The 23,881-nt window shown below is 39.8% G+C and overlaps 6 protein-coding genes across 12 annotated transcripts in view; 2 read left to right on the forward strand and 4 right to left on the reverse strand.

Moving 5' to 3' along the window:
• LOC104815706 (seco-amyrin synthase-like) overlaps positions 1–4,746 on the forward strand; it is a 5,945-nt gene extending 1,199 nt beyond the window's left edge. Inside the window, exons 6-20 of the mRNA XM_019202763.1 lie at positions 1,412–1,492; positions 1,589–1,673; positions 1,776–1,942; positions 2,139–2,330; positions 2,424–2,537; positions 2,690–2,809; positions 2,887–3,012; positions 3,113–3,211; positions 3,366–3,422; positions 3,528–3,574; positions 3,661–3,804; positions 3,926–4,103; positions 4,186–4,266; positions 4,347–4,430; positions 4,537–4,746. Coding sequence (XP_019058308.1) covers positions 1,412–1,492; positions 1,589–1,673; positions 1,776–1,942; positions 2,139–2,330; positions 2,424–2,537; positions 2,690–2,809; positions 2,887–3,012; positions 3,113–3,211; positions 3,366–3,422; positions 3,528–3,574; positions 3,661–3,804; positions 3,926–4,103; positions 4,186–4,266; positions 4,347–4,430; positions 4,537–4,644 — 1,683 coding nt within the window. The 3' untranslated portion in view covers positions 4,645–4,746. The remainder of the gene's footprint in view (positions 1–1,411; positions 1,493–1,588; positions 1,674–1,775; positions 1,943–2,138; positions 2,331–2,423; positions 2,538–2,689; positions 2,810–2,886; positions 3,013–3,112; positions 3,212–3,365; positions 3,423–3,527; positions 3,575–3,660; positions 3,805–3,925; positions 4,104–4,185; positions 4,267–4,346; positions 4,431–4,536) is intronic.
• Positions 4,373–7,401, reverse strand: LOC104815704. Its single transcript, XM_010544232.2, has 7 exons — positions 6,938–7,401; positions 6,358–6,502; positions 5,999–6,262; positions 5,699–5,780; positions 5,299–5,495; positions 4,753–5,050; positions 4,373–4,649 (listed from the first exon to the last, which is right to left on the reverse strand). Exons 1-6 carry the CDS (start codon positions 7,198–7,200, stop codon positions 4,772–4,774), a joined length of 1,230 nt encoding a protein of 409 aa, XP_010542534.1. The 5' UTR covers positions 7,201–7,401; the 3' UTR covers positions 4,373–4,649; positions 4,753–4,771.
• Positions 7,402–7,910: 509 nt separating this feature from the next.
• Positions 7,911–11,871, reverse strand: LOC104815708. 2 transcript variants are annotated; one of them, XM_010544236.1, is made up of 9 exons: positions 11,780–11,871; positions 11,534–11,616; positions 10,865–10,902; positions 10,670–10,781; positions 10,284–10,366; positions 9,665–10,177; positions 8,956–9,504; positions 8,624–8,836; positions 7,911–8,535 (listed from the first exon to the last, which is right to left on the reverse strand). In XM_010544236.1, exons 1-9 carry the CDS (start codon positions 11,788–11,790, stop codon positions 8,188–8,190), a joined length of 1,950 nt encoding a protein of 649 aa, XP_010542538.1. In that variant the 5' UTR covers positions 11,791–11,871; the 3' UTR covers positions 7,911–8,187. The 2 variants fall into 2 exon arrangements, with proteins under 2 accessions (XP_010542538.1, XP_010542539.1); XM_010544237.1 differs by lacking the exons at positions 11,534–11,616; positions 11,780–11,871 and adding an exon at positions 11,341–11,477.
• LOC104815707 (organic cation/carnitine transporter 7-like) lies at positions 11,842–14,857 on the reverse strand. Of its 2 annotated transcripts, none has more exons than XM_010544234.2 (6): positions 14,748–14,857; positions 14,215–14,491; positions 13,535–13,772; positions 12,896–13,409; positions 12,528–12,730; positions 11,842–12,326 (listed from the first exon to the last, which is right to left on the reverse strand). In XM_010544234.2, exons 2-6 carry the CDS (start codon positions 14,481–14,483, stop codon positions 12,063–12,065), a joined length of 1,488 nt encoding a protein of 495 aa, XP_010542536.1. In that variant the 5' UTR covers positions 14,484–14,491; positions 14,748–14,857; the 3' UTR covers positions 11,842–12,062. The 2 variants fall into 2 exon arrangements, with proteins under 2 accessions (XP_010542536.1, XP_010542537.1); XM_010544235.2 differs by lacking the exon at positions 14,748–14,857 and adding an exon at positions 14,622–14,729 and having other exon boundaries at positions 11,939–12,326.
• Positions 14,858–15,388: 531 nt separating this feature from the next.
• LOC104815709 lies at positions 15,389–17,972 on the forward strand. Of its 4 annotated transcripts, none has more exons than XM_010544238.2 (9): positions 15,389–15,513; positions 15,617–15,716; positions 15,930–16,116; positions 16,286–16,370; positions 16,479–16,658; positions 16,751–16,848; positions 17,066–17,154; positions 17,276–17,449; positions 17,628–17,972. In XM_010544238.2, the coding sequence occupies exons 1-9, from the start codon at positions 15,465–15,467 to the stop codon at positions 17,797–17,799; spliced, it is 1,134 nt and encodes a 377-aa protein (XP_010542540.1). In that variant the 5' UTR covers positions 15,389–15,464; the 3' UTR covers positions 17,800–17,972. The 4 variants fall into 4 exon arrangements, with proteins under 4 accessions (XP_010542540.1, XP_010542542.1, XP_010542541.1 ...); XM_010544240.2 differs by having other exon boundaries at positions 15,390–15,513; positions 16,298–16,370; XM_010544239.2 differs by having other exon boundaries at positions 15,391–15,513; positions 15,933–16,116.
• Positions 17,973–17,978: 6 nt separating this feature from the next.
• LOC104815711 (NAC domain-containing protein 21/22) lies at positions 17,979–22,715 on the reverse strand. Of its 2 annotated transcripts, XM_010544243.2 has the most exons (4): positions 21,714–21,779; positions 21,561–21,606; positions 19,066–19,346; positions 17,979–18,584 (listed from the first exon to the last, which is right to left on the reverse strand). In XM_010544243.2, the coding sequence occupies exons 2-4, from the start codon at positions 21,601–21,603 to the stop codon at positions 18,102–18,104; spliced, it is 807 nt and encodes a 268-aa protein (XP_010542545.1). In that variant the 5' UTR covers positions 21,604–21,606; positions 21,714–21,779; the 3' UTR covers positions 17,979–18,101. The 2 variants fall into 2 exon arrangements, with proteins under 2 accessions (XP_010542545.1, XP_010542544.1); XM_010544242.1 differs by lacking the exon at positions 21,561–21,606 and having other exon boundaries at positions 21,714–22,715.
• Positions 22,716–23,881: the final 1,166 nt, after the last annotated feature.

Below are 23,881 nucleotides of genomic sequence, written 5' to 3' on the forward strand. Positions count from 1 at the left end.
CTATTTTACTTATTCAATATAAGACTCTCGTATATTTATATGTTATTTTGGTTATCAATAAAAATATCATTCCGCAAATTTCTACATGATATCAGAGCTTCTGGTTCTTTTCTAATTTGTTATTCTTTTCATAAAAATGATGATGGATAATGAGAGTGAAGATGAAGATGATGATATACCGATTCAGTGGTAATATCATTTCGAGTTTTTTTATTAAGAATAAGAGAGTCATTTTGTTTTTTTTTTGTTTTTTTTCTCTCATAATCCCACATGTTTCTAAAGATTATTCGCATAGCCGCCAATTATCTTATTCTTGCCAAAAAAATTTGTTGTCATTAAACGCTTTCGCATAGTTGTCTTTCAATCTCGAATGAATCAGTTCCCGAGACTTCTTTCTACACCGCGATTGTCGTCTTTTTTTTTTTGTTATCAACGAACGATTCTTTTTTGTGTCATGCCAAAGTTGCAGCGCAGTCGTTTGTTTGATTTTTTTAGTTATGTATTTTATTGACACAAGTTCGCAAGGTGATATAGTTCAAGCGGTGTGCGTTTAATCATCTTTTCAGCAAGTTGGGCGTTTCGTGATCTTCCACGCTCCAACTTGAAGGGGGATGTTGAGATATACCGGATCTTGAAGAATATTACGAGATATATCGTATAATAGAGATCTTATCAAATCCGGAAAATATATATTTAGAAATACTTATTATTATGTCTATTTTACTTATTCAATATAAGACTCTCGTATATTTATATGTTATTTTGGTTATCAATAAAAATATCATTCCGCAAATTTCTACAAATATCTTTTTTTTTATCAATCTCTTCTTTTTTTTTAGTTTTGGATATTCATATATCCAAATCGTTCAAAGAAGAGTAAAAACTCAAAATCAAACGAGGTGCTATGACAAAAAGAAGTTAAACCTAAAAACTCTAAGATCAAGCGAGGTGCTATGACAAAAAGAGTTAAAGGTAGAACTTCAAAGTCAAGCGAAGTGATTTGAAAATGGGTAATACTCTCTAAAAGAACTAAATTTGGTGTTTATGAATTTTTCAAAAGACAATGAAAATATCTATGGGTTTTTATCGCATTATCTTTTCAAGATTGATTTTTGCATTCTTTCAAAATCAATCTTGAGGGGGAATGTTGAAATAGGAAAATAAATATGTGATTGAAGGAAATATTGATTTTAAGATATGATTAGAAATAATAATGGACATAATATTATATCAAATATTGTGTATCGATCTTATTTATTTCTATTTCCTTTTTATTTGTCTCATAATTTTCCTATAAATATGTGAGTCATTTTCATTGTAATTCAACAACAACAAGAAGAGATGTAGCAATAAAAGTAATTCCGTTCGTTTCTATTTGTCTTATTTTATTTCCGCATTTTATTTTTCAGAGGCTTGTGAAAAGGCTCGAAAGTGGATTCTCGACCATGGCGGCGCCACGTATACACCCTTGATGGGAAAGGCTTGGCTTTCGGTGCGGGATACTACTCGTTATATCTATACTGATAACCATTACAAAAACCATCCATGCATTTATTTTATTTATGTTAGTCAGCCTGTCTTCTTGCAGGCTCTTGGAGTGCATGATTGGTCTGGCTGCAAGCCCATGCCACCCGAGTTTTGGTTGCTTCCTTCTTCTTCTCCTATTCATGGAGGTTTGAGACCTTAAACACGAGTTTATAAGGGGAACGATTCTGATGGTCTCTTCTTGTTTATATCCTAGAGATATATGTATGTGTGTGTGTATGTATATACAGGCACTCTTTGGATATATGCCCGAAACACTTTCATGGCTATGTCATATTTGTATGGCAAAAGATTTGTTTCTTCTCCAACACCTTTCCTTCTCCATCTTCGAAATGAGCTTTACCCCAAACCTTACGATAAAATCGATTGGAAGAGCGCGCGGAATCAGTGCGCTAAGGTAAGCAAACAAAAAAAAAGCGTCGGACTTATATATGTTTTTACGTGTGTATATGCGAGTATATATGTACATATACATATTTTACAGAGAAAATACATTGATTTCTTCGTGCGCAAGAAACTGGTGCACACGAAAGATATGCACATGTATCGACATCACATGATTTCGTGATTTTGCTTGGCCTGTAATATTGTAGGAAGATCTCTACAGTCCTCAGACCATGGTACAGAAAATGCTTTGGGGCAGCGTCTATACGTTAACTGAACCTCTCCTAACTCGCTGGCCCTTCAACAAGCTGGTGAGACAAAAGGCTCTCGAAACGACGATGGAGCTCATTCATTACGAGGACGAAATCGGTCGATATCTTTCAGGCGGATGCGGGGTGAAGGTAATTAACAGTCTCTCTTCTCTGTAACCCTAACACACATGATTTAGTTTCTTATATACAGCCCTTGAAAACGCTATTCCGTCTTGGGTATAGTCATTTTCTATGCTGGCTTCTTGGGTTGACGACCCGAAAGGCGACTATTTCAAGAAGCATATCGCAAGAGTTCCCGATTTCATCTGGGTGGCTGAAGATGGTATGAAGATCCAGGTTAGTCTCTGTGAAAGATGTGGTTTATGAAATTGTTTAATATATATATATATATATATATCCAAGTTTAACATGAATTGCCGATTCTGATAACATTTTATATGATTGCATACACTATATATATGGTTATTCTTGTGCGTGCATGCGTGCAGTCTTTCGGTAGCCAGTTGTGGGATACAGCTTTCACGCTTCAAGCACTGCTAGCGACAGATCTGGAAGGCGAGATCAGATCGACGCTCGTCAAGGGATATGATTTCCTAAAGAAATCTCAGGTTTTGATACCAACAGAAGATATATAATAATGTTGAAGTACACAGGCCCTCACTTTCTTTCACGTACTATTTGACAGATAAAAGAAAACCCTCGTCCGAGCAGTTGTGAAAGAGCATTTCGTCACGTTAGGAAAGGAGGATGGACATTTTCGGACCAAGATCACGGATGGCCATGCTCTGATTGCACTGCAGAAAGCTTGGAGGTTGAAAATTTCAAAAAATTTCCCAAGGGAATTTTGGTTTTCTACCCATATATATATGATATATATACTAATTGACATATACACATGCACGTTAGAGCAGTGTTGCTTGGCCTTCTCAGCCATGTCGTCTGAGTTCATTGGTGAGAAAATGGAACCGGAAAGGCTGTATGACGCCGTTAATCACATTCTCTCGTTACAGGTATATATATAACGTTTGCTTTAATCACATCCTCTCGCTTCTGTATATATATCAAGAGATTAAATGAAATCAGAGAACTAAAAAATATATTTCCTTGGATATCAGAGATATTTGTATATACATATGTCTAATGGCATGTTCTGAAATGTTATAGAGTGAAAGCGGAGGCGTAGCAGCTTGGGAACCAGCGCCGGGAAAACTCTGGCTAGAGGTGGTACCAAATCGCACATTTTTCTCATTTCATTGTATCAATAACCAGCTCCAAACTAATGGTGTATTGCCCTAATGCGATCTTTCACGATTGGGATTTCAACAGAGGTTTAATCCATTGGAGTTTGTGGAAGACGTGGTCGTGGAGCACGTGTACGTTCACTAGCTAGCAAGCACTCTTTCCGACAGTTGCTGTCTTGGGGGATATTATCCTAAGACTTGCGTTATTAATGTTATAGGCATGTGGAGTGCTCATGTGCCACCATAGTAGGGTTGGTCCGATTCAAGAAACTGTTTCCAGGGCACAGAAGGGAGGAAATCGAAAGGTTCATCACTAAGGCTATAAAGTACGTTGAGAGAAGGCAATTGCCCGACGGCTCCTGGTAATGTTTTGTCCGTCTCATAATAGATGAAATCCTATCGCGGATACATACGTACATACATATATATACGGACACGTAAAGATGGAGAAATTAATGGTAAATGCATATGCATGCATGCAAGGTACGGAGATTGGGGAGTGTGTTTCTTTTACGCAACGTGGTTTGCTCTAAGAGGTCTGGTTGCGGTCGGGAGGACTTACCGAGACTCGGCGGCTATCCGTAAAGCCGTCCGTTTTCTCCTCCGGACCCAAAACGCAGACGGTGGATGGGGCGAAAGCTATCTCTCTTGCACCGAAAAGGTGACATCTTTAAGGCTTGTCATACGTACGTCTAAATAAAATCAAAATTTTCAACTGTTAACGCTTGTTGGGTTTCATGCAGAAATATACCCCTCTCAAAGGAAACCGGTCCAATCTGGTGCATACGGCCCAATCAATGATGGGTTTGGTTCTTGTCGGCCAGGTTTGGCATATATTGTCCTAAAAACATGTTTCATCAGTTCAAGTTTCTGTGATTGGCTGATGATTATATTTATATTACAGATGGAGAGGGACCCTGCACCTGTTCATCATGCTGCCAAATTGTTGATCAACTCACAGTTGGAAAATGGCGATTTCCCACAACAGGTGAGGATATATTATAATTTCCTTTTGTTTTCTATGCCGAAGAAGAAAACAAGATAGATTGAAAAAAAAAGCGTTAAAGATGTGGGGAAATGCATGCATGTTGCAGGAGATCGAGGGGGCTTTCAAGACGAATGTGATGCTCCACTATCCCAACTATAGAAACATCTTTCCACTGTGGGCTCTCGCTGAATACACCAAGCGTTTCCGCCTTTGATGATCCTGTTTCAACCAAACCTTATATTATGGATACTTACGTATGTCTATATGTGTGTGATTGACTGACTTATATCAAAATGCTTCATAAAGAACAAAAAACTTCTACCTTCAAATCTTGGAGTGACTTAACCGGCGTTCTGGCTGGCTTGACTCGGGAAAGCTCCATGCTTTTTGCTCAGTTTGTTCAACAAGTAAGCCAACGCAACTTTAGCACCTAACGCAGAGTGGCCACGGGACAAGCAGATAGCGCCTCCCAGCAGAATCAATCCGTTTGCTATCAGTTTCTTCGACGGCTTTTTCAACAGTTTAGCTTCACGACTGTATCGTCCGTCACCCTTTCCCAACCCGCTAGTTTTAACGAAAGGTGTGTCATCATCCATTTGAGAATCTAATTCAGATGGAACCTGCAGACATAGCAAGGATTGTCAGAGAACATGGCAATGTGATGGTTTCGTGCCGTGTGGACAAAAGCTCTTCCCATTTGCTTCATGGGTTATGACATGCAACTGAACTGGATCTATGTCTCCATGACTGATTTAGATTTTGGCGGACAAAAGGACCCACATGGTACAAATTTCCAGCATTTGATATCTGAGATATGAACTAACACGAGAATATATGATACGAAGAACAGTCCCAATCATTATCTCACCTTTCGTATTAAGCAGACAGCAGATAGAGCGGGCACTGGGGGTCTATGGCTGGTTGCAATGTATTTAAGAAGTGCATTATCCATCTTGCAGACGTAACTCCATATGCCCTTCGAGAAAGCAAGCTTCGCCATCTCAGAGTTTAGCCCAGCATCTTCCTGGTGAAACATTTTGATCTCGCAAGCTCTTCTCCCGGGAACTGCAGTAAATTTAGGGTTAGCATTACAGTGCAAAAGCAGGATAAAAACCCGGGTTGCTTACGGGAATTCGAGAACTTATTGACCATAATCAATCTCTCAGGAAAAAAACAGATCTCTGATGCATGGAATTTATGCAACATTGCCGAGAATATACGGCTTCTCTTTGTTGAAACTGACATAAAAGATGACAATAAACACTTGCCTTTCCTGATTCGCCAACCAGATCTAAAATAACCTACACGTATATACTTCCTCTGATGTGGCGCCATGTTGTGATCACATTCCTGACGATAATCGAAAAAGCAATGTCAAGCTCTGGTGTGAACTTAAGAAGCAGCATCCTAACCCGATAATCAGCTTGAAACAAACCGAGAAGCAACGTCAAGTTACTTCTGTTTTGTGGATATCAAATTGCAGCAACATGATTGTATACAAAGTATATTCCATATCCTAACCCGATAACCAGCTTGAAAACAGACTGAGAAGTTTTAGTTCATCTTACTTTGATAAAACAGTAGAACGAGTTATCATTCCCCTCCCACAGTCTCCAAGCTAATACGTACTCTGTCGGTGTCAGAAAGGGAAACTTTTTTATCGTGCAGCCAATCTCAATTCCGCTAGTAATGTCGACCTCCAACTGTTCATGCCCAACCACAGTCTTATCCCATTGTTTCCTGTAATCATTATCCATGTAAAAGTCCCTCAAAACCTCTGGAGAACAATCCTCAAACACAGTAACACTTAGGTACTTCGGTGGACCGCCCTCCTGCAAGAACCACCAAACCCCACAAACTCAATCCATCGACGAGAACATCTAGAAATTGATAAGAGTATTTACGGATGGAACGGATTGAAAATTACCCTCGGCTTGCAGATTTTAGCATTATATGACACACAATCATTGCTTTTATGAATGACGTTTTCCCATGTCTCTCCAAGCTCATTTTTTCCCTCCAAGTTTCTAATTAGGCCTTTCAAATCTTCATCAGACACAAGCCCAGAGATTCTGCAAGCCACATGGAGGAGTCAGTTCATTAAAAGGCGAGGAGAATTTGATGTAGGCATCACTGTGATTATACAGATATGCAAACATTGAATCTAGAATGAAAGAAGGATACATCCAATAGCCACAGGAATTCTGGGAGAGGAGAACTGCTAATCACAAACTGAACAATTGGATTCGCCACAACATAATACGGATTCAAAGAAGCCATAGAGTAGTCTAAAGATCGTTTTTTTTTTCTTCATACGCAGAAACCATCATTGAACAAGAATGAGAATTTTGAATCTGAAAGCGACCCAGCTGAACAAAACCATTACTGAATCATCAGACACTTGCAGCGGCAAACAAATTCGACAACAACAAAGGCAACCTACGTAATCACTATAGACAGAGAACAGAAATGCGGGAAAAAGGGTCCGATCAATTCAAAACCTTTACCCTGATTGGGGATTCACGGGACGAGAAACTGAAGCTCCAGAAGGGCCGGCAGAGGAGAAAGAAGAAGAAAAAGAAGCGAAATTGAAGAGCGGGAATTTTGGGGAGAGGAAAAAGCGCCAGAGAAGGATGAACAGAAGGGCAATCAGAACGGTTCCGAAATAACAGCCGCCGCCATCGGAAAGAGCTCGCCGGAATAATTCATCGGAGGAGGAGAAATAGAGAGCCGGGCTCCGAACGATATCTGCACTGCTCATGGAATCCATAATCCCTTCCCTCGCAAATCTTTCGGTTCCTGAAGAAAATGCTCCCACAGATTGCAATCGTGAATATATACGTATATACGTGTGCGTACACGTCTGGGCGCGGCTCCTTCCAGTTGCCGAGCGACAGAGGCAACGAACACTAGAGGAGGGTTACAAAGGCATTTGAAATTGTTTTTGTGAATTTTCGTAAGCCCTTTTTATTTTATTTTTTGAAAAAAAAACATTAGGCTATTTCATTATACCACTTTATTATTTATTTTAATATTCAAATTATCATCAAGCTGAATCTTGGTATCTTTTTAAAATTTCTATTTATTTTCCTACCACCAACTTATTCTTGTGTTTTTTAGCGATCTGATTATCTTCTCTCAAAAAAACTTTTTTTTTTGCGTGGTCATGAATCATGATACTTGAGACCAACAAAAACCAATCAATAAATAAAATCTCGAATTTTGTTTTTTTATAACAATCACTCGTTTACTTCAAGAAAAATATTATAAAACAAAGTCCAGAAATGTTGGCATCATCCAATATAAATGGATAAGGCACTCCAAAATTCCTGTGTATTTGAGACATTATGTGGAGAAAACCGAACAGGGATGAAGAACACGAATCCAGCCTTGTAATGAATAAGACAAGAACAGTACTCTTACTTTTATCCCAAGTAAAGGAAAAACAAAAGAAGAAGAAAAAATAAAGAGATCTGAATCTGATCAAGCAGAACGCTTCACTCTTGGTGTATTTTGCTATTATTAAACACGAGCAAGATATTTGTCTTTTTGATACATCTTCTATCAATCCAGAAGAGAGAGAGAGGAGAGAGAAAAACAGACAGACCCAGAAAGAGGAAGAGGGAAATGAATCAAATTTGCTAATGCCCAGAAAGCAGCAAGGGCAAAAGGTGCATACTTTACAAGAACCCAGAACGATTAGAACTTAGATCCCATTCAGACAACAAGGGAATTATGGATGGATATGGAAGTCTTGCTAGTTCGACTCACCAGATGGGACAGCTGCTGTCGTTACTGCCTCTGGCGATGAACTGGCTCTGCCTGCTTCCTTCTCGGCCTCCTCTCCCTCGTCCACACGAACAACCTGTGCAAAACTTTTGGACATTGTCTTGATGAAGTCCACCGCCAATGCACCAGTGGTGGGTTTATGGTCGTTTTCTCCGGCTATTCCTGCAGAAGTCAAGCTTTCTTGTTGTCGTCTAGCCTTCCGTTCCTGTATCATTTTCTCCCGTTCTTCATAAAAGTCGAAATCATCCAATATGGATGTGTCAGCCTCATAGCTATTGAAAATCTTCAGCATCTCGATGCCCTGCTCCAGCTTCACCTGTGATATGGTGTTTATGAATGTGTTATAGGTTAAGCGAGACAGCGGGTGTATACGTACATCTGAGGGAGAAAATGCTACTTTTTACCTCTTGGGTATCTCTACTATTGGTCACGGGCTTATTGTCGTTGTTTTCCAAAATTATGTGACGGAACAGGCTATTCGGAACATCTTTGATGATGTGCCACTTCACAGGGAACTGACCGCTCCATTTATCTTGTTGCCAGTAATCCACACTCTTCTCAAAGTCCACAGGTCCAATCATCTCAGCCACCCCACAGAACTGAGCACTCGCATTTACCTGCAGTTACAAACTCGTAAGCATCTTATGGAGAGAAGGCATGAAAACATAAAAAAAGGGTACCCGAAAAACAGTGGCTTCACTTTCTCTTTCTGTTCAATCACAGATTAGGCTCTTACAGAAAACAGAAGAAATACTGGGCATGGTTCTTGCTTTTCCTTAGCTTCACGATGTGCAGCATCAAGCTTTTTGTTACCATTAGGGGTGCTAGCCCAGACATTGTATTTGATACTCTTGTGAACATTGTCCTCGCTGTAAGATTTGATGATGAAGAACTTAGCGTCGTTATAATCCATGACAAAGTCAGTATTGTTGTAGGTTTCATCCTGCTGCTTGGCACTGGCTTTGTTATTCTTCTTGGCGTCAGCAGAAGAATCAAGCTCCTCCATTATCTGAGCCTTGGGCTTAGAGGCCCTAGGTCCTCGGTTTTGCTCATTGAGGATGTCCAAAGAAACATTACAGCCACCACAAAAGGTAGAACCAGTGACCCTTCCACGACCTCGAGTGTTATCAACCCCAACCCAACCTTGGTTGCCCATACCCACATTAGAAACAAGTGTACTTCCATAGTTAGACCCCTGGCCATGACCACCACGATGGATATAACCTCTGTTGTAAGAGTTTGATCCAGATTCAAACCCGTAAAACGATCTCTGCCGCTGTGATCCCTGTCAATTAAAAGAAACCAGATTGTATAAGATACACCATACTGAAGTGCAAACCCAATAAACCAACAGTCCCCTCCACATCATTTGAGTTATAAGATGTAGTTCACAATGCAAGGCAAGAAACTAACAACACAAAGACATACTAAAGAACTGAACAAACCATGTGGATGTTCTGCCCAAATGATCCGAATGGGCCAACTGGCTGAGGAGATACTGCTGGCGAGATAGGAGCCACAGGTCTATGCATATCAGAGGGTTTGGACCAATCTGACCATATCCCACCATCAAACCCTTGCTGCCACTCGGGGAAACCAAGGCTTCCCTGGTTTCCATGAAACCCGCTCCCATTAAATGGTCCAATTGGATGAGGATGGTAGGTTGGCCGAGTTCCCACAAGCATGTTATCACCTTGTTGGTCAACACCCACAATGCCGGTGAGCTCTGGCTGTGAAACCGGGGTTGGAGAAGTAATATATTGCATGCTAGGAGGAACCACCTGCTGGTAGTATGGTGAATGTCCTGAGTATGGGAACTGCTGTGCAGAATACAACTGCCCGTCTCCAGCTACAGAAGGTAAGGGCGACGCAGCAGGGGAATATGGTCCATACGGAATTTGAGGATTGTATCCATATCCGGCATGGAATACGATAGAAGGATTCTCATTGAAGCCACCCTGGCCGATCCAACCGGAGAAAGAAAATGAATAATTGGAGAAAAGATGAGGAAGCCATCTATGAAAAAGTTCTAAGAAATGATCAGAAATGGTATGGTGTACTCACGGGAGATGTGATATCCAATCCTTCAGCAGCGATGTAAGGAGAGTATTCGTCCCATTCACCTCTGGCGTTTTCATAACCTGGCTCTGGTGTCAGAAATGAAACGGTTTCAAAATCAGCACTACAAACCCATAATCAAGAACTAGAGAACTACTTTACAATCACTCCGAGGCTCTAAAGTATTTCTTTTTGGTTGCCCTAGCATCTAGAGCATAGAACACTATCTAAACCATATAAGCAGCAAAACAATCGATGCATAATTGGTGACAGTACAAAACACTCACTGAAATGTGATCCAATTTCTAGGCATATGAATAAAAAACCACGATACTAAAAGCTTGTGCTTAAGGAGAAATGGAAGTTGGATAAGTGTCGAGTAAAAAAATCACCTGTGAAACCATAAGGTCCAGGTAGTTGTGCAGGTTTGACAGGATGAACTACAGTTGCAGTGTCCTGAGAGGACTTATAAGAGGCTGATGTCTCGTTTTTCACCGGAACAGGCTGTCATCAAGATTCCGGATGAAGCTTTTGTCTCTAAAATCTTCATTTCAACAGAAAGAAAATCTGAACAACAGATCAATTACCTGATCCTTCATGATTTCCAGACTAGCAGGTTGCTCTTCTGCATTCACGATCAACAAACTCAATATAAGTCAGCTGAATCTTTTTCACGAATAAGGTAGACACAGATCGGTAGAGCTATAACTACATCAGGTAAGGAACCCATGATATCTAACAAAGCAGATCCTACGGTTTCAGCAAACAAACGCCAAACCAATGTCAGTTCAAGATAAGTCAGGGTTCCTCGAACAAAAACCCAAAATCTGCAGAATTTTGAGAGGATATTGGCCATCCTTCAATTTTCCAGCTGAAACTTGAATAAAACCGGAACTAATTCTCTTGGATAACAAATCTTAGCCAATACAGAAGATCCCAGATTTTGGGCAAAGAAGATCGAATTCTCTGAACCTTATCATACTTCTAAGGTAAGCATGATCTAAATCTAATGTCAAAGAATTCACATGGTCGATAAAAAGGACCCGAAGTTCGGAATACTTACAAACCCTAACAAGACAGAAACAAAAATCGGCAGGAAAAATCTCGACTTCACAGGATTCGAGGCCGAACCATGAAAAATTTTGAGAACCCATCAACCGCGAAAACAAAGATCGGGGTAAAGGGATCAAATTTACAACGGAATCTGGAAGAAAAACAAAATCTAGGCCGTAAGGAAAATGGGTCAGTGAGGTTACCGGAAGTACGATCAGTGGCGTGTGATTGGGTCGCTGCCATGAATCTGATCGAAAGGCCGAGAATAAGGATCTGTTTGAAATAACTGGAAAAGAAGAATCTTTATATGATACGTAGGAAAGGACAAAGGATCTTCCCATATATGTATGTATACATGTATACGTACACAGAGGCCTATACGTAGATACAATAATTCTCAAAAAAAAATTGAAAGAACCAATGACAACTTTCCCAAAGTGAAAGCTCACCTTTTCTTCATTTATCTTTAATGTCAGAACCAAGACTCGGAGCCAAGTGAAAATACAAAACAAATATGAATATTATCATTCATTATGATGGGTTGAATTTCACTGTATGCTTTCACAAGTCTTGAATCCAACAACGACATTACTTGATGGATATATACAGAATCGCAAAAAACTATCCTTAATCTCTTTGTGACATATTGTACATGTAACACATGTATCGCAGCCCAATCGGCGTTTTTATTTCAGCTGTGATCTAACACTATAACCCTCGACTGTCCAAAAACTATACGGACGACGAATGGGTTTGGTCGGAAGAGGAGGAGGAGACGGAGAGGCTGTCCGGCAAGTTGCGGCCACTGGTCTCCAAGGGGAAGAAACAGACGCAGATGCAGGAGACGAGAATCAAGGCCACGAACATGAGGATGGAAGCCGTTTGATGGCATCCTTGAACCAATCCTACGGCCACCAGTGGGCACACCATTCCTCCTATCCTCCCTACAGAGCTCCCCATTCCCAATCCTATCGATCTCACCGACGTCGGGTATATCTGCACAAAAGTACGGATTCCCGTTAGAAAATTCTTCGTTTTTTCTGTTGAGGAAGAACTATATCCATACCCCATGCTTCGGGTTGGAACTTTGGTGAGTTGAAAGCTTTACCCATTAGAAAATTCTCCGTTTTTTCTAGTTTTAAGACTCTTTACACATGATACGAGAGCAGTAGAGGAGCAATTGGGCAAGCAGAGTACCTCGGGAGCGTATATGTAGACGATGGTGAATGAGGCCATGATGCAGACTCGCGCACCAAAGAGAAGGGCGGTGGTTAAGCCTGAAGGCTGATGAGATACGAGCGGAAGAAGGAAGAAGCAACACATAAAGAGCGTTGATGACATCGAAAGCCTTCTCCCCAGTTTATCCACCATGGCAGCCGCAACCAGAAGCCCTGGAAACTCTGGCCACAGACAAACGAACAAAAAAAGAGGAACAGAGATCAGCATTTCGAATGATTCGCATGGAGTTTTTTCTCCCAGTGTATCAGGTCCTATCACAATGCTTTTGCTCAGCCATAGAAAAGAAAAGAAAAAAAATATCATGAGTCTGGTGTAACCTCAAATACCTGCAAAACTGGCAATAAAAACGCCCTTGTAGTCAACATCTACCGAATTTGTCAAGACCTGTTCGAGTGGAGAACACCTGTTTTGGCCATTGTTCAGCTCGGTGGTGAGCAGCACAATGCCGTAGTATGCAAATGAGTTACCAAAGAATACAACCCATATAAGCAAAGTCGTCTTGATCAGCTTTGGAGATAGAAGAGTTAAGACAGAACCAACTCTCTTGGAGCTAGTCTCATCTCCATTTTCTGCATCTGTGAGGAGAGGAGTGCTTTCGGTCGGAATGCTCTTCTTCTCTTTCCACCCAGTCTCGTGCTCTCCAACGAGAACACCGGGCGGTAGCTCAGCTCCATTTATTCTGGCTATCTTCTCCAGAATGGCAAGAGCTTCACTTTTCCGGCCTCGTAGGCATAAATACCGAGGTGACTCGGGCGTCAAGCTATAGAATAGAAGAAGCAAAGACGAAGGAACTGAAGAGAGTGCAAGTAACCACCTCCAACCCAAATTTGGCATGACAAGCTGCAAAAGATGAATCATGAAGACGTGAAAAGCTTTCAAACAAATGATTCATTAGTGTGAATTCTGATAAGTTCATTATGTTACAGAGCTTGAGTTCTGAAACATGAGATAAACAACGTACGTACCCAAGCAAGTGATGCCTCAAATACGGTTCCGACGGTCCAAAAAGCTGAGAAAACAGCCATCCAAGTCCCTCGGTTCGGTGCAGGGATGAACTCGAGAAACCAGGATGCAAGGACAGGGCCTCCACCCAAACCAAGACCAACAAAAAATCGAAGAATTAACAGACAAATATAGTTCGGGGCCAATGCGCTCAAGAAACCAGCTATAAAAGTCACCACTGCTGTCATGAGAAACCCCTTCCTGAAGAAGACAAACGTAAACAGTCAAGTGGATGAAGCGCCATAAACAGAACAAATCTACAATTTTGCGGGGGAAAGACTGTTGATAACAAGCAGAAACATTCACGAGGAATCAAGTATCAACGACTGAAAGAACAAAGTGCCATAAACCGAACAATCTGTACACATACAAACAATCCCAAAGGAATCATATGAACAAAGATCCATAAGCTGACCGATATCTACATGGAGCAAACCCGTTTTGAACTTCAGAGAGAATATACAAGAGGCATAAAGGAGAGAGATGAACAAGGGATGAATCATAGACGGAACAGTCAAAAACATTCACAGCACCTCAAGGAATCTAATGGACCAAAGAGTAACAAACAAAACAATCTATGAGTGAAATCATCCAAGTAAGGACGACTTTTCAACTTCAGAGATCATGGCTAACATTGAATTACCTCCGACCACACTTGTCTGAAACTATGCCCCACGAGTAAGCTCCGATCAGCATGCCAGCGAAGACGACGCTGGTTAAGAAGCTATCCTCGTGCGGAGAGAGATTCCAGAGCGACTGAACAGCTGGTCCGACGAACGAGAGAAGCATCATCTCCATGGCCTCCGAAAGCCAACCCATTCCTGCATAAGCGAGCACCAGCAATTGGAATTTCCCAAACCCCATCGCCACCAGGGCTTCGTCCACCGTGAAACTAGGGCTTTCAGGACCCATTTCAATGTCTGGAATCAAAACCCATTAGCATCTTCAGATCTCAATGCTCGATCAAAATTCAGCTACGTACATGTAAACTAAATTCATCCAAACGAGGGTTTTGACGATGAACAGACAAAGAACACCATTCCCGTTTACCATTAGGGATTTACAACCCAAATTCTGGGTATCGATGAAGAAGTTGCAAAATTGAGGATGAACCCAGTTCATGGTTAGCGATAACGAATACTGGCAAGCGGGCATTAACGGCTGAAAACAACGAACCTGGAAGAATGATCTGAATGAACGGAAATGCAACTTATCTCCTCCCTCGTCGTTTTAGATCAAAATTAGCAATCGTCAGAGGTTACAAAGCGTCAAAACGGATTAGGGTATTAATCAAAAATCCATTCTGTGGCATTTTGTCCACGTGCACGAAGCAAACGCACCTCATTGGTCACATCAAACGTGGTGGAAAATATGCTCACGACAACCATGTGATATTTATTATTTTTCTTTCTTTTATCTTGGAAAAATAAAAATTGATATTTTCCTCCTCTTTGTCGTCACCTTGGTTGGTGTGCGCTTAACTGGGCTTTTTTGTTGGGCCTTTAACCTTAGGCCCAAATATATATAACAATGCCGATGCCCTTTCCATTCCACTAAACAAAATATTTTACATGATTGTTTTAGATAAATTTACTAAACAAGATTTCATCACATTGCGCAATTTTTTCTATAACTAATTTCCGAAATAAATTATAAAATATAATATCAACCAATCTATAGGCTTGTTTTGAAATTTGAAATTTGAAATTTTGTTATATCTATAAATAAATACGAACTGCCGTTGTTAGCAATTTGATTCGTAAAAGAGCTGCCGTTTAACTTCCTTATAAACGGGACGAATTTCTTCAGCCTAAACAGAAAACGCGACCAAGTTCTCATATAATCCTCTCAGAGCCACTAGTCCGGCGATCGCCAGAGCTTAGCGCTTGAGGAATGAGCAAAGCCACGGCCGCGATGAAGGTCGCCGTGATCGGTAGCGGAAGTGGGTTTCTCGATTTCGTTGATGATTTTATTATTACGACATAAATATGGAAAATCCTTATTAAATTCTCTATCTTTTTGCCCCAAAAAATATAATGGAGCAGTTTCTGGTGCGGTGTGTGCTTCGACTCTCGCCCGGAATGGCGTCTCCGTCACGCTCTTCGAGTCTGCTCGTGGACCCGGTGGACGCATGTCTCAGAGAAGGTTTCTCATTGTACCTTCGACTTTTGTTTGTTGGTCGAAATGTTCTGTTCTGTTGAGTGTGGCGAAGTTATTCATCTACTCCATCTTATGGATTTGATGAAGACTCTCTCTCTCTCTCCTCTCTTCCTTTTGAAGTTTGTGAATTTGATGAAAAGGGTGTGTCTGAAAATGAGTTTTCCTTCTAAATTTTCTCTCTTTTGTTTAATTTTCAAGCAGAGAAATTAGCGAAGATGGGAAGGATTTGCTGTTCGACCATGGGGCTCCGTTTTTCACTGTGAGCAGCAACTCAGATGCACTGACTCTGGTTCATGATTGGGAATCGAGAGGCGTTGTTTCTGAATGGACGCCAACTTTTGGGAGTTTCGATTGTACCTCCAACAAGTTCCTTGGCCCCCAACAGGTTGTCGTCAGCTTTTTCTTCGGATACATATCGAAAAAATACTTCCTTTAGTCATCAATCATTTAAAGATTTACAGCAGCTATCCGTGCTTGTAGAAATTTATGATCAGTACTGATGATCCACGATTAGCCAAGCGTGTGCATTATTCCCACTGATATTCTCTAACCAGCAATGTGTTCAGGAAGGATCTGAGAAGAAGTATGTGGGTGTGCCCGGCATGAACTCTATATGCAGGACCTTGTGCCATGATCCAGGTACTTGGCATTGTATCCAGCACGTTATAACCAATGGCTCAAAGTCGGGAGCTCTAGATTCCAGTCTCTGCATTACTTGACATCGTCTTTTTGTTGTATTTTTCGTAGGTGTTGAAAGTAAGTTTGGTACCGGTATTGCAAAGCTTGAATGGATGGAGGAAGAAACATCATGGTCGTTGGAAGATTCAAATGGAGAAAATCTGGGTTCTTTCTGTGGAGTAGTTGCATCAGATAAAAGCATTGCTTCTCCAAGGTTTACTGACCTAACGGGACGACCACCACCTCTGAGTAAGAGCGGATTGAACTCGAACTTCTACAGTTGCCATCAATTTTTTCCTTTCATGTTAATCTTAATCACTCTATCGATTTGCCTACAACAGATTTAAATTTGATTCCGGAACTAGCAAATAGGTTGCAAGATATTCCTGTTCGTCCTTGTTTCGCTCTCATGCTAGCTTTCAAGGAGCCACTGTCTTTGGTAAGATATATGCTTGCTTGTCTAATATGCGGTCAGAAAACTGCCAATACATTCGTACCCAGGTTTGCGTCTTATTTGGCGGATTAGGCTGATTGATAGTATGATAGGTTCAACTCTTCTACCAGAATACTGGTAAAGTTAATGCTCAAGCAAGATTTTTGCTGTCTTTCATCGTAGCTGATTTATTGCCTTTGTGTATCCTACAATTGTGATTCAGATACCGACAAGTTGCATATCATTCAAGAATTCTGAGATCTTGAGTTGGGCTCATTGTGACAGCAGCAAGCCAAGCCGGTCAACTGAAAGGTATTTCAATACATAGCAAAAAAGTAAAAATACGTCGTTTTAACTGGTTGAAATCATATGCATTCATAAGTTGCAAGTGTAACACGTCACAGTTATTATTGGTTTGTGACTGATTTTACAGTGAGAGGTGGATACTACATTCAACTCCAGAGTATGCCAATAGGGTTGTTGAGCTAACTGGCCGCCGAAAGCCCTCGAATGAAACATTGAACAAAGTGTCTGAAAGAATGTTCCAGGAATTTCAAAGCTCGGGTCTCGTCAGCTCTCAACCCTTTTTCATGAAAGCCCACAGATGGTACACCGTCCTCACTTCAGTTTTACATTACAAAATTGCCAAGGAACAACAGCTCAGCCTATGAGTTAATCTATCGAATGAAATCGAGTGATCAAAACTCAAACCAGTCTTTTGTTTACTTTCAAGATCACTTCTTTTTATCCTAACAGTGTATTATCTTTTTTCCTGTTATCTCGAGGGGGAGTGCATTCCCTGTTATAAGCATAGCCATGGAGGAGAGATGCCTCTGGGACAGGAAGAGGAGACTCGCAATCTGTGGAGATTTTTGCATCAGTCCGAACGTCGAAGGTGCTATACTCAGTGGCTTAGCTGCAGCCTCCAAACTTTCAGAGATATCTAGCTGCTTATAACAATTCTATTCACGGGTAAATCATAAACAAAAAGAATGTGCAGAGACATGGCCGTACAATTGCTTCCCCTGCCCTATTCACAGATGATATTGCATGTAATCTTGTACTGTTTGATCTGCTTCAAAAGGCCTCCAAATCACATTCAGTTTGAAAGAAAGGTATATATTTACATATGGATATGTTCTCCAGAGTCTATACATATATGTTTACATGAATCTGCATCATACAATAGTGTGATGAACGTTTGCACAAACCAGACAACCGTGAACATGAATGTAATAACCCTGTCACAAGCCTCGACTTCAGTAGTTCCAAGCACTGGTCGAAATCCCAACTTCGGTCAAGAGACTCTGAGAGCTTCCTTCTCCGAAACTCTCAGATTCTTTGGCACCGAGATATCCATCGATCTTAGTGAGCTGGTTGAGCAGAGCTCTCAGAACCATCTGATCAGAGCAGAACGCGTCCAACCCAGCGGCCATGGTCGGAGCTTGATCCGTGAACAAAGGGAAAGGGTTCTTGGAGGGTGTCTTGGGTTCAGAAACCAGACTGGTCAGATCTGGGAGAGATGGATCGGTTTGGGTCTGTGACGAAATGGAGAAGCAGGGCACTTGCTGATTGATGATATGAGAAGAGGGTTCTTGGTGATCAGGTTGGCCAAGGCTAATGCAAGAATCCATCAGAGGAGGAAGAGATGCAGAGGCTGTCTCGTTAGAACAGCTTCCCATGTTGTCCTTGTTAGCTCCTTCTCTGTTCTTGTAGAACACTCTACACAAGACCCAGTCTTCCTGTTTTGCCCAGCAAAACCATACATTATCAAAAGCTTGCACATTTTTTGAATCAAAGAATGAAAACTCATAAATCTTTGGTTTTGGTTATGCGTTCAAGATGTCTTAGGTCTGCATCTACAGAGTCAACATCATCTTAGGTCAGTCAACGAGAAAATCTTTGTAACGATGAGAATTAAACAAAAAGTCAAGACCTTTGTTACGTATCACCTAAAAAAAGATTGCAACAATCCCGCCTTGATTTACGCTTTGGTTTAAGCAATCAAAGATTAGCGATAACATTTTATATGCTTTTTGTTTATGATATTATATTAAATTTCCCATCTTTTTGCAACCAGGGTTGACATAATTAGCATTCGAATAGTTAGTTAGTCAACTCTAAGATTATAACATTTCTGTATCGATCCGAATTTAATATCTCATCGTATATCGTGCAAGATTCATATACCAAAATCGAACAAATTGAAAAAAAAAACAATACCTTTGGAGAGTCGGGAGAATCCTTGGGAGGAACAAAGGGACCTTCAAGCCGAAACTCGTGCATGACCCAATCGGTTTTACGTCCTTTAGGAGCCCTGCCTTTGTAAAACACCAGCGTCTTCCTCATCCCCACGAGCGCATCTCTCCTTTTCACCGCCCTGTCTTTTCCGGTCGCCTTCCAGTAGCCGGTCGCCGTCGCACGGTTCGTCCTTAGCCCCGTCGTGTATTTTCTGTCCCTTTGGCTGTAGAAATACCACTCTCTCCCTCCCACACATGCCCTTTCTACGGTTTTTTACAAGTAATCTGTGAGATTCACCTTCAATCATACGATGTAAAACCTAGCATAGTAACGTGTGTATTCCCATGTTACGACGCATGCATGCATGCAGCATCTTTGACTGGTGAAATAATTAGGGTTTACCCGGTAATAATTAGAGTTTAAAGGCAGTGCAGTAACTTCTGGTTCCAAATGTTACGCTGCATGCACGATCGTTGTCTAACAAAATAATCAAGAGTTTAATTAACCAGTAATTAATAATACATTAGGAAACGCATTTATATCACCCTACATGAGTAGGTACAACCAAACCGGTTTTGGTATTAGATATAATAGGTATTTCCGGCAAGTAAATGATATGATTTATCACAAATAAAATATAAATATTCCCTCGTTCGAAAAAGTCGCGAGATGACTCCAATGCCGGAATTTATGGATTTTCTTTGGAATCAAATACTTTATGTTTGTCCGTCATGAAAGATGCACGTCATTGTCTAATTTTTCAACCCGGTACCCAATAGAAGGCCACCACGTGTCCGTGATCAAGATAATGTAATTTTTAAAATTTTAAAATGTGTGACTAGGGATCAATTATTATGCAGTTGGAGGGTCAATGTCTAAATGGAAATATAAATAAATGGACCAACTAATCCATATAACTAAAAACAAGGCGAAGAATATTTTTTCCTTCACTTGCAAGTGTCGCAACGTGTGCGGACTTCAAATCGCGTTGGAAAAAACAAAACTTCAACAAATAAACCATCGTATACATGTCGTTTGTTAATATCGTATATAACTTAAATATATTATTCGTCTTTAGGATATTGATATTAATTAACGATTTTTATTTTCCATCAGATATCGTATCGACCATATGGTTGTGTATTTATTTTAATATTATAAAGGAATATCGTAGAAACTATCAAAGGTTATTTAAGGATCGAAGGAATATAGGATCAATCATTTCACATTATTATCTGCTTAATTCAATTAAACAAAAATTCAATTAACAAGCAGCATTTAAATCTGAGTAATTACTACTCTTTCATCGAGGGGCGAAATTAATGATTGTTGGTTTTGGTCAAGCTCTAAAATTAGGGTCGATCTATTTCTTCTTCTTCTTCTTCTTACGCTTACCATGTAGACAACAATAATAACAATAAGTTTGGTATAAATACCGAAATTTGCTTCTAAATGGTCGTTTTAATTCATATATGTATATATATATATATATATAACAAATGGATATGAGTTTTCTTTGATTTTTCGTCCTAAGCTCTTAGTTTATATTGTCTTCGGAAACTTTGGGTCACGGACAACTTCAAGAGTGTCAACTTTGGGTAATCCGACCCGAACCCACCCAAAAAACATCAGATTTTATATCTAAAACTATAAGCTCGAACAAATTTGGGCTTTTCGTCCGGATTTCATACCGACCTGAAAATCCGATTTATTTAAAAAAAAATCTAGGATTAAATGGATCGGTCCAAGCCTGAACTCAGATTTAGTTTTATAAGCTTGAAAAATTTTGGATGACCCGAAGCCGAAATCCTCAAGTCAGGCTCGCGACGGGTCGGGCCGGTTGATACCCCTATATATAAATATACAACTATGCAATGTCGTTTTATGTGTTTGGTAAAATCAGCCTTAATTAGGGGGGAATAGTAGAAAGAGTGGTAAAGATTTTCAGAATACAAAAATATATAATGGGGCAAAGTTGAAATGAAAACAGTAAGGTTTAGTTTAATGGGGTGTTATCATCCGGTAGCTTGGTGGTTATACCAAAACATGGCTCCATTATTCCTTTATGTATATCAATGTCACGATTAACTAACGGTAACACTTTTTTCAATCTTAATGATCGATAATGAAATATATGATGAGAAACCGTAAATTATGTACCACACGATCAACCTAATTACTATAACTAATGATGTTAATTAACCATGCATATAAAAATCAAGATAATTATATAGATTAATTTTGAAACAGAGAATACATGTCCTCTAAAGTTTTTTTTGGTAACCGGGAGGTATCATGGTCGAAACCCAAACTAATCCCGAGGACCGAGAGTAAGTCACGTGATTGAAATCACGTTTCCTCCCCAATTTGACGCTCAAATTCGGGACAGGACAGACGTTTTGTACCCCTATTTCACCGGTTGAGCTACTAAAGTTGGGTTATGTTGTATAAAGTTACTTATCACGTTAGTCCATTACCCTTTTGGATTCGATATCGAGAAATGACCAGCGGTTTTTGCATGACCTACGTATGTATATAAATGCGTAATAAACGTATGTTAATTAATATCGTGCTTATTGAAAAGGAATGATAAAGTGCATCATGTAGAGAGAGAGAGAGGGAGAGCGTACGAGGGAGATCCCAGGGCTCGGACTTGTTGAGGTCGACGTCGAGCAGGAGGACAGGCTGGTGGCGTTGGCTGCGGAGAAGTCGCTTCATCAAGTAGTCGCAGACAAGCTCATCGTCTCTTGGGTGAAACCTGAAACCCGGTGGCAGCTTTCCCTCCACCACTCTTATTATCTCCCCCTTCCTCTCATCCTTCTCCATCACTTTATATATATATATATATATGAATTCTTGTATGCTAATGGATAAATCGGACGGAATACGAGGATTAAGAGGACAAGAAATGGATGAGAGAGAGAGATCAGAGCTGTAGTGATTTGGGAATCCGAGAAGGAAGATATAAGTAACGGAGAGGAAGCCACAAAGTCAACTTCTTGGTATTGTTCTTCATTTTTTTTTTATCAAGAGAAATAAACATTGTTATACCCTCAAAATCATATACAAAAAAAAAAAAAAAAAAAAACTGGGTTTCGGTAAATTTGTGTTCACACTATTGTATGTTTTAGTTTCCACGGTGGACAGTAAACGACTCTCTTGGGTCCAAAAAACGAAGATTTAAATAAAAGAAAAAAAAAAAGGAAATCTGATATTGAGGTTAATTGACTGTTCTCAATACAAAATTTCACTTATTATAATTCTTACGTAAACAACTAAATACTTATCGCAAATCTTGAAAATATTTTTTTTTTGATAATCCGGAAGTTCACCGGATCTTTGGTCCGACTACATCTCCCAGAGGATTGGGAAAATCCATGTGAATGCCCCTCTCCACGCTTGGATTTGAACCCAGGGTGAGAGAGCATGCTTTGCATATTCTCTCACCACTATGCCACATAAGCTTGGGTCTTGAAAATAGAGTTAGCGTTACCAAATAAACAATAGGTGTGTGTGATGGTAAAAAAACAGAACAAAACCATAAAATTTTAAACAAATGGATCTAAAAATAATAGTTCTCACAATGATCGTTTATATATTTGTCGCTCTGTACCCGATATCCTGCGGCATAGATTACATGTTTTGATGGCTGCCATGAAACAGGAGACAGTGGTCAGTATATATATACCCATATATAGAGGTTCCGTATCCATATATATGACTAATATTTTATACGCCATATAGGCATAGAAAAATTACTAATAGATGATACAAGTCATTTTTAATTAATAAATTGTTTCATCACTACCTCGAAATCTCTGTTTCTTTATTCGCCAAATAATATGATTGGTTCATACGTATGTGCGCAAGTGAATAAGAATCACTATTCTTTTCTAGTTTGGATTTTTTTTATTTTTTTTTTTGACGTAAAATTAAACCAAAGAAAATCAATTGGATGAAAATCCATGGTCACAGCTGGATATATGCAGGGGCTGCGTGGAAGGATGACGTGTATTTTTTTAAATTTATTTAGCACTGTCCAATAGAAAAAAATAGCCAAGCATAAATTAATATCAAGAAGCAACTGTTGTATGGAAATGTTTAAAAAAATAACCTGTTGTATAGAAAATTAAATCGTGAGTTTGATATATTTTATAGACAATGTCGGTCCATGTCAAATTTTGAAGATTCATTTCACGCATGCTCCTTTGGTTTTGTCTTTTGTTCCGTTCCAAAATGTGATGGGTGAAAGTGGAAGTATGGCCACAACATTAACTTAATGTGTCATGGGCACAAGACAAGAGAAGCCTTATCTGATTTGACTTGGTCAAACTTAGATCCTCCCAATCTCCATGAGAATGTCTTATATCGACATTTGTTATGATATATATATATACACACGCACACGTGTATGTATGCATATGTAAATGTGTGTGTATGTATGCGTGTGTGTAGTTTCTCATGTATCTATCTTTTTTAGGATAAACACGGCAGAAAGTTGGATTCGTTTTCCTTTTTTCAGGTTTGAATGAAATACAGTTAATGATCTTTACAACGATTAATAGATCATGATATTAATAGAACGGAGGGCATGATATATAATAATTACCACATGCTTATAAAGCATTCATATGGGGCAACATATATTTGGAATATAAACTTTGTTTCTAAAATTGATTATGATAACCAGTAGCCATTTCATATTCTTTTATCTCGCGTAATCTTAGTTTTAAAGTCATTAAACAATATTAATATTTATTTAATTAACGGCACTTTTAAATATCTTGCCAAAAGCTAT

Source organism: Tarenaya hassleriana, unplaced genomic scaffold, assembly GCF_000463585.1.
Source record: "Tarenaya hassleriana unplaced genomic scaffold, ASM46358v1 Cleome24, whole genome shotgun sequence".
NCBI lineage: Eukaryota > Viridiplantae > Streptophyta > Magnoliopsida > Brassicales > Cleomaceae > Tarenaya > Tarenaya hassleriana.

What these genes read in the sequence shown, in the direction of transcription:
- LOC104815704 (XM_010544232.2), bottom strand. Translation starts at nt 7,200, where the DNA reads ATGGATTCCATGAGCAGTGCAGATATCGTTCGGAGCCCGGCTCTCTAT. An exon ending in CGTTCTACTGTTTTATCAAA is followed by an intron (nt 5,781 to 5,998) that starts GTAAGATGAACT and finishes GATTATCGTCAG; the next exon opens with GAATGTGATCACAACATGGC. An exon ending in TGGTTGGCGAATCAGGAAAG is followed by an intron (nt 5,496 to 5,698) that starts GCAAGTGTTTAT and finishes AATTTACTGCAG; the next exon opens with TTCCCGGGAGAAGAGCTTGC.
- LOC104815711 (XM_010544242.1), bottom strand. Translation starts at nt 21,909, where the DNA reads ATGGAGAAGGATGAGAGGAAGGGGGAGATAATAAGAGTGGTGGAGGGA. An exon ending in CGAGCCCTGGGATCTCCCTC is followed by an intron (nt 19,347 to 21,713) that starts GTACGCTCTCCC and finishes AAAAAACCGTAG; the next exon opens with AAAGGGCATGTGTGGGAGGG. An exon ending in ATTCTCCCGACTCTCCAAAG is followed by an intron (nt 18,585 to 19,065) that starts GTATTGTTTTTT and finishes TGGGCAAAACAG; the next exon opens with GAAGACTGGGTCTTGTGTAG.
- LOC104815709 (XM_010544238.2), top strand. Translation starts at nt 15,465, where the DNA reads ATGAGCAAAGCCACGGCCGCGATGAAGGTCGCCGTGATCGGTAGCGGA. An exon ending in CGCCGTGATCGGTAGCGGAA is followed by an intron (nt 15,514 to 15,616) that starts GTGGGTTTCTCG and finishes ATAATGGAGCAG; the next exon opens with TTTCTGGTGCGGTGTGTGCT. An exon ending in GGGACGACCACCACCTCTGA is followed by an intron (nt 16,659 to 16,750) that starts GTAAGAGCGGAT and finishes TGCCTACAACAG; the next exon opens with ATTTAAATTTGATTCCGGAA.
- LOC104815707 (XM_010544234.2), bottom strand. Translation starts at nt 14,483, where the DNA reads ATGGGTCCTGAAAGCCCTAGTTTCACGGTGGACGAAGCCCTGGTGGCG. An exon ending in TTGAGGCATCACTTGCTTGG is followed by an intron (nt 13,410 to 13,534) that starts GTACGTACGTTG and finishes CATCTTTTGCAG; the next exon opens with CTTGTCATGCCAAATTTGGG. An exon ending in TTTTATTGCCAGTTTTGCAG is followed by an intron (nt 12,731 to 12,895) that starts GTATTTGAGGTT and finishes GTCTGTGGCCAG; the next exon opens with AGTTTCCAGGGCTTCTGGTT.
- LOC104815708 (XM_010544236.1), bottom strand. An exon ending in CGCCACTGATCGTACTTCCG is followed by an intron (nt 10,903 to 11,533) that starts GTAACCTCACTG and finishes TCGTGAATGCAG; the next exon opens with AAGAGCAACCTGCTAGTCTG. An exon ending in CAGTATTTCTTCTGTTTTCT is followed by an intron (nt 8,837 to 8,955) that starts GTAAGAGCCTAA and finishes TTGTAACTGCAG; the next exon opens with GTAAATGCGAGTGCTCAGTT.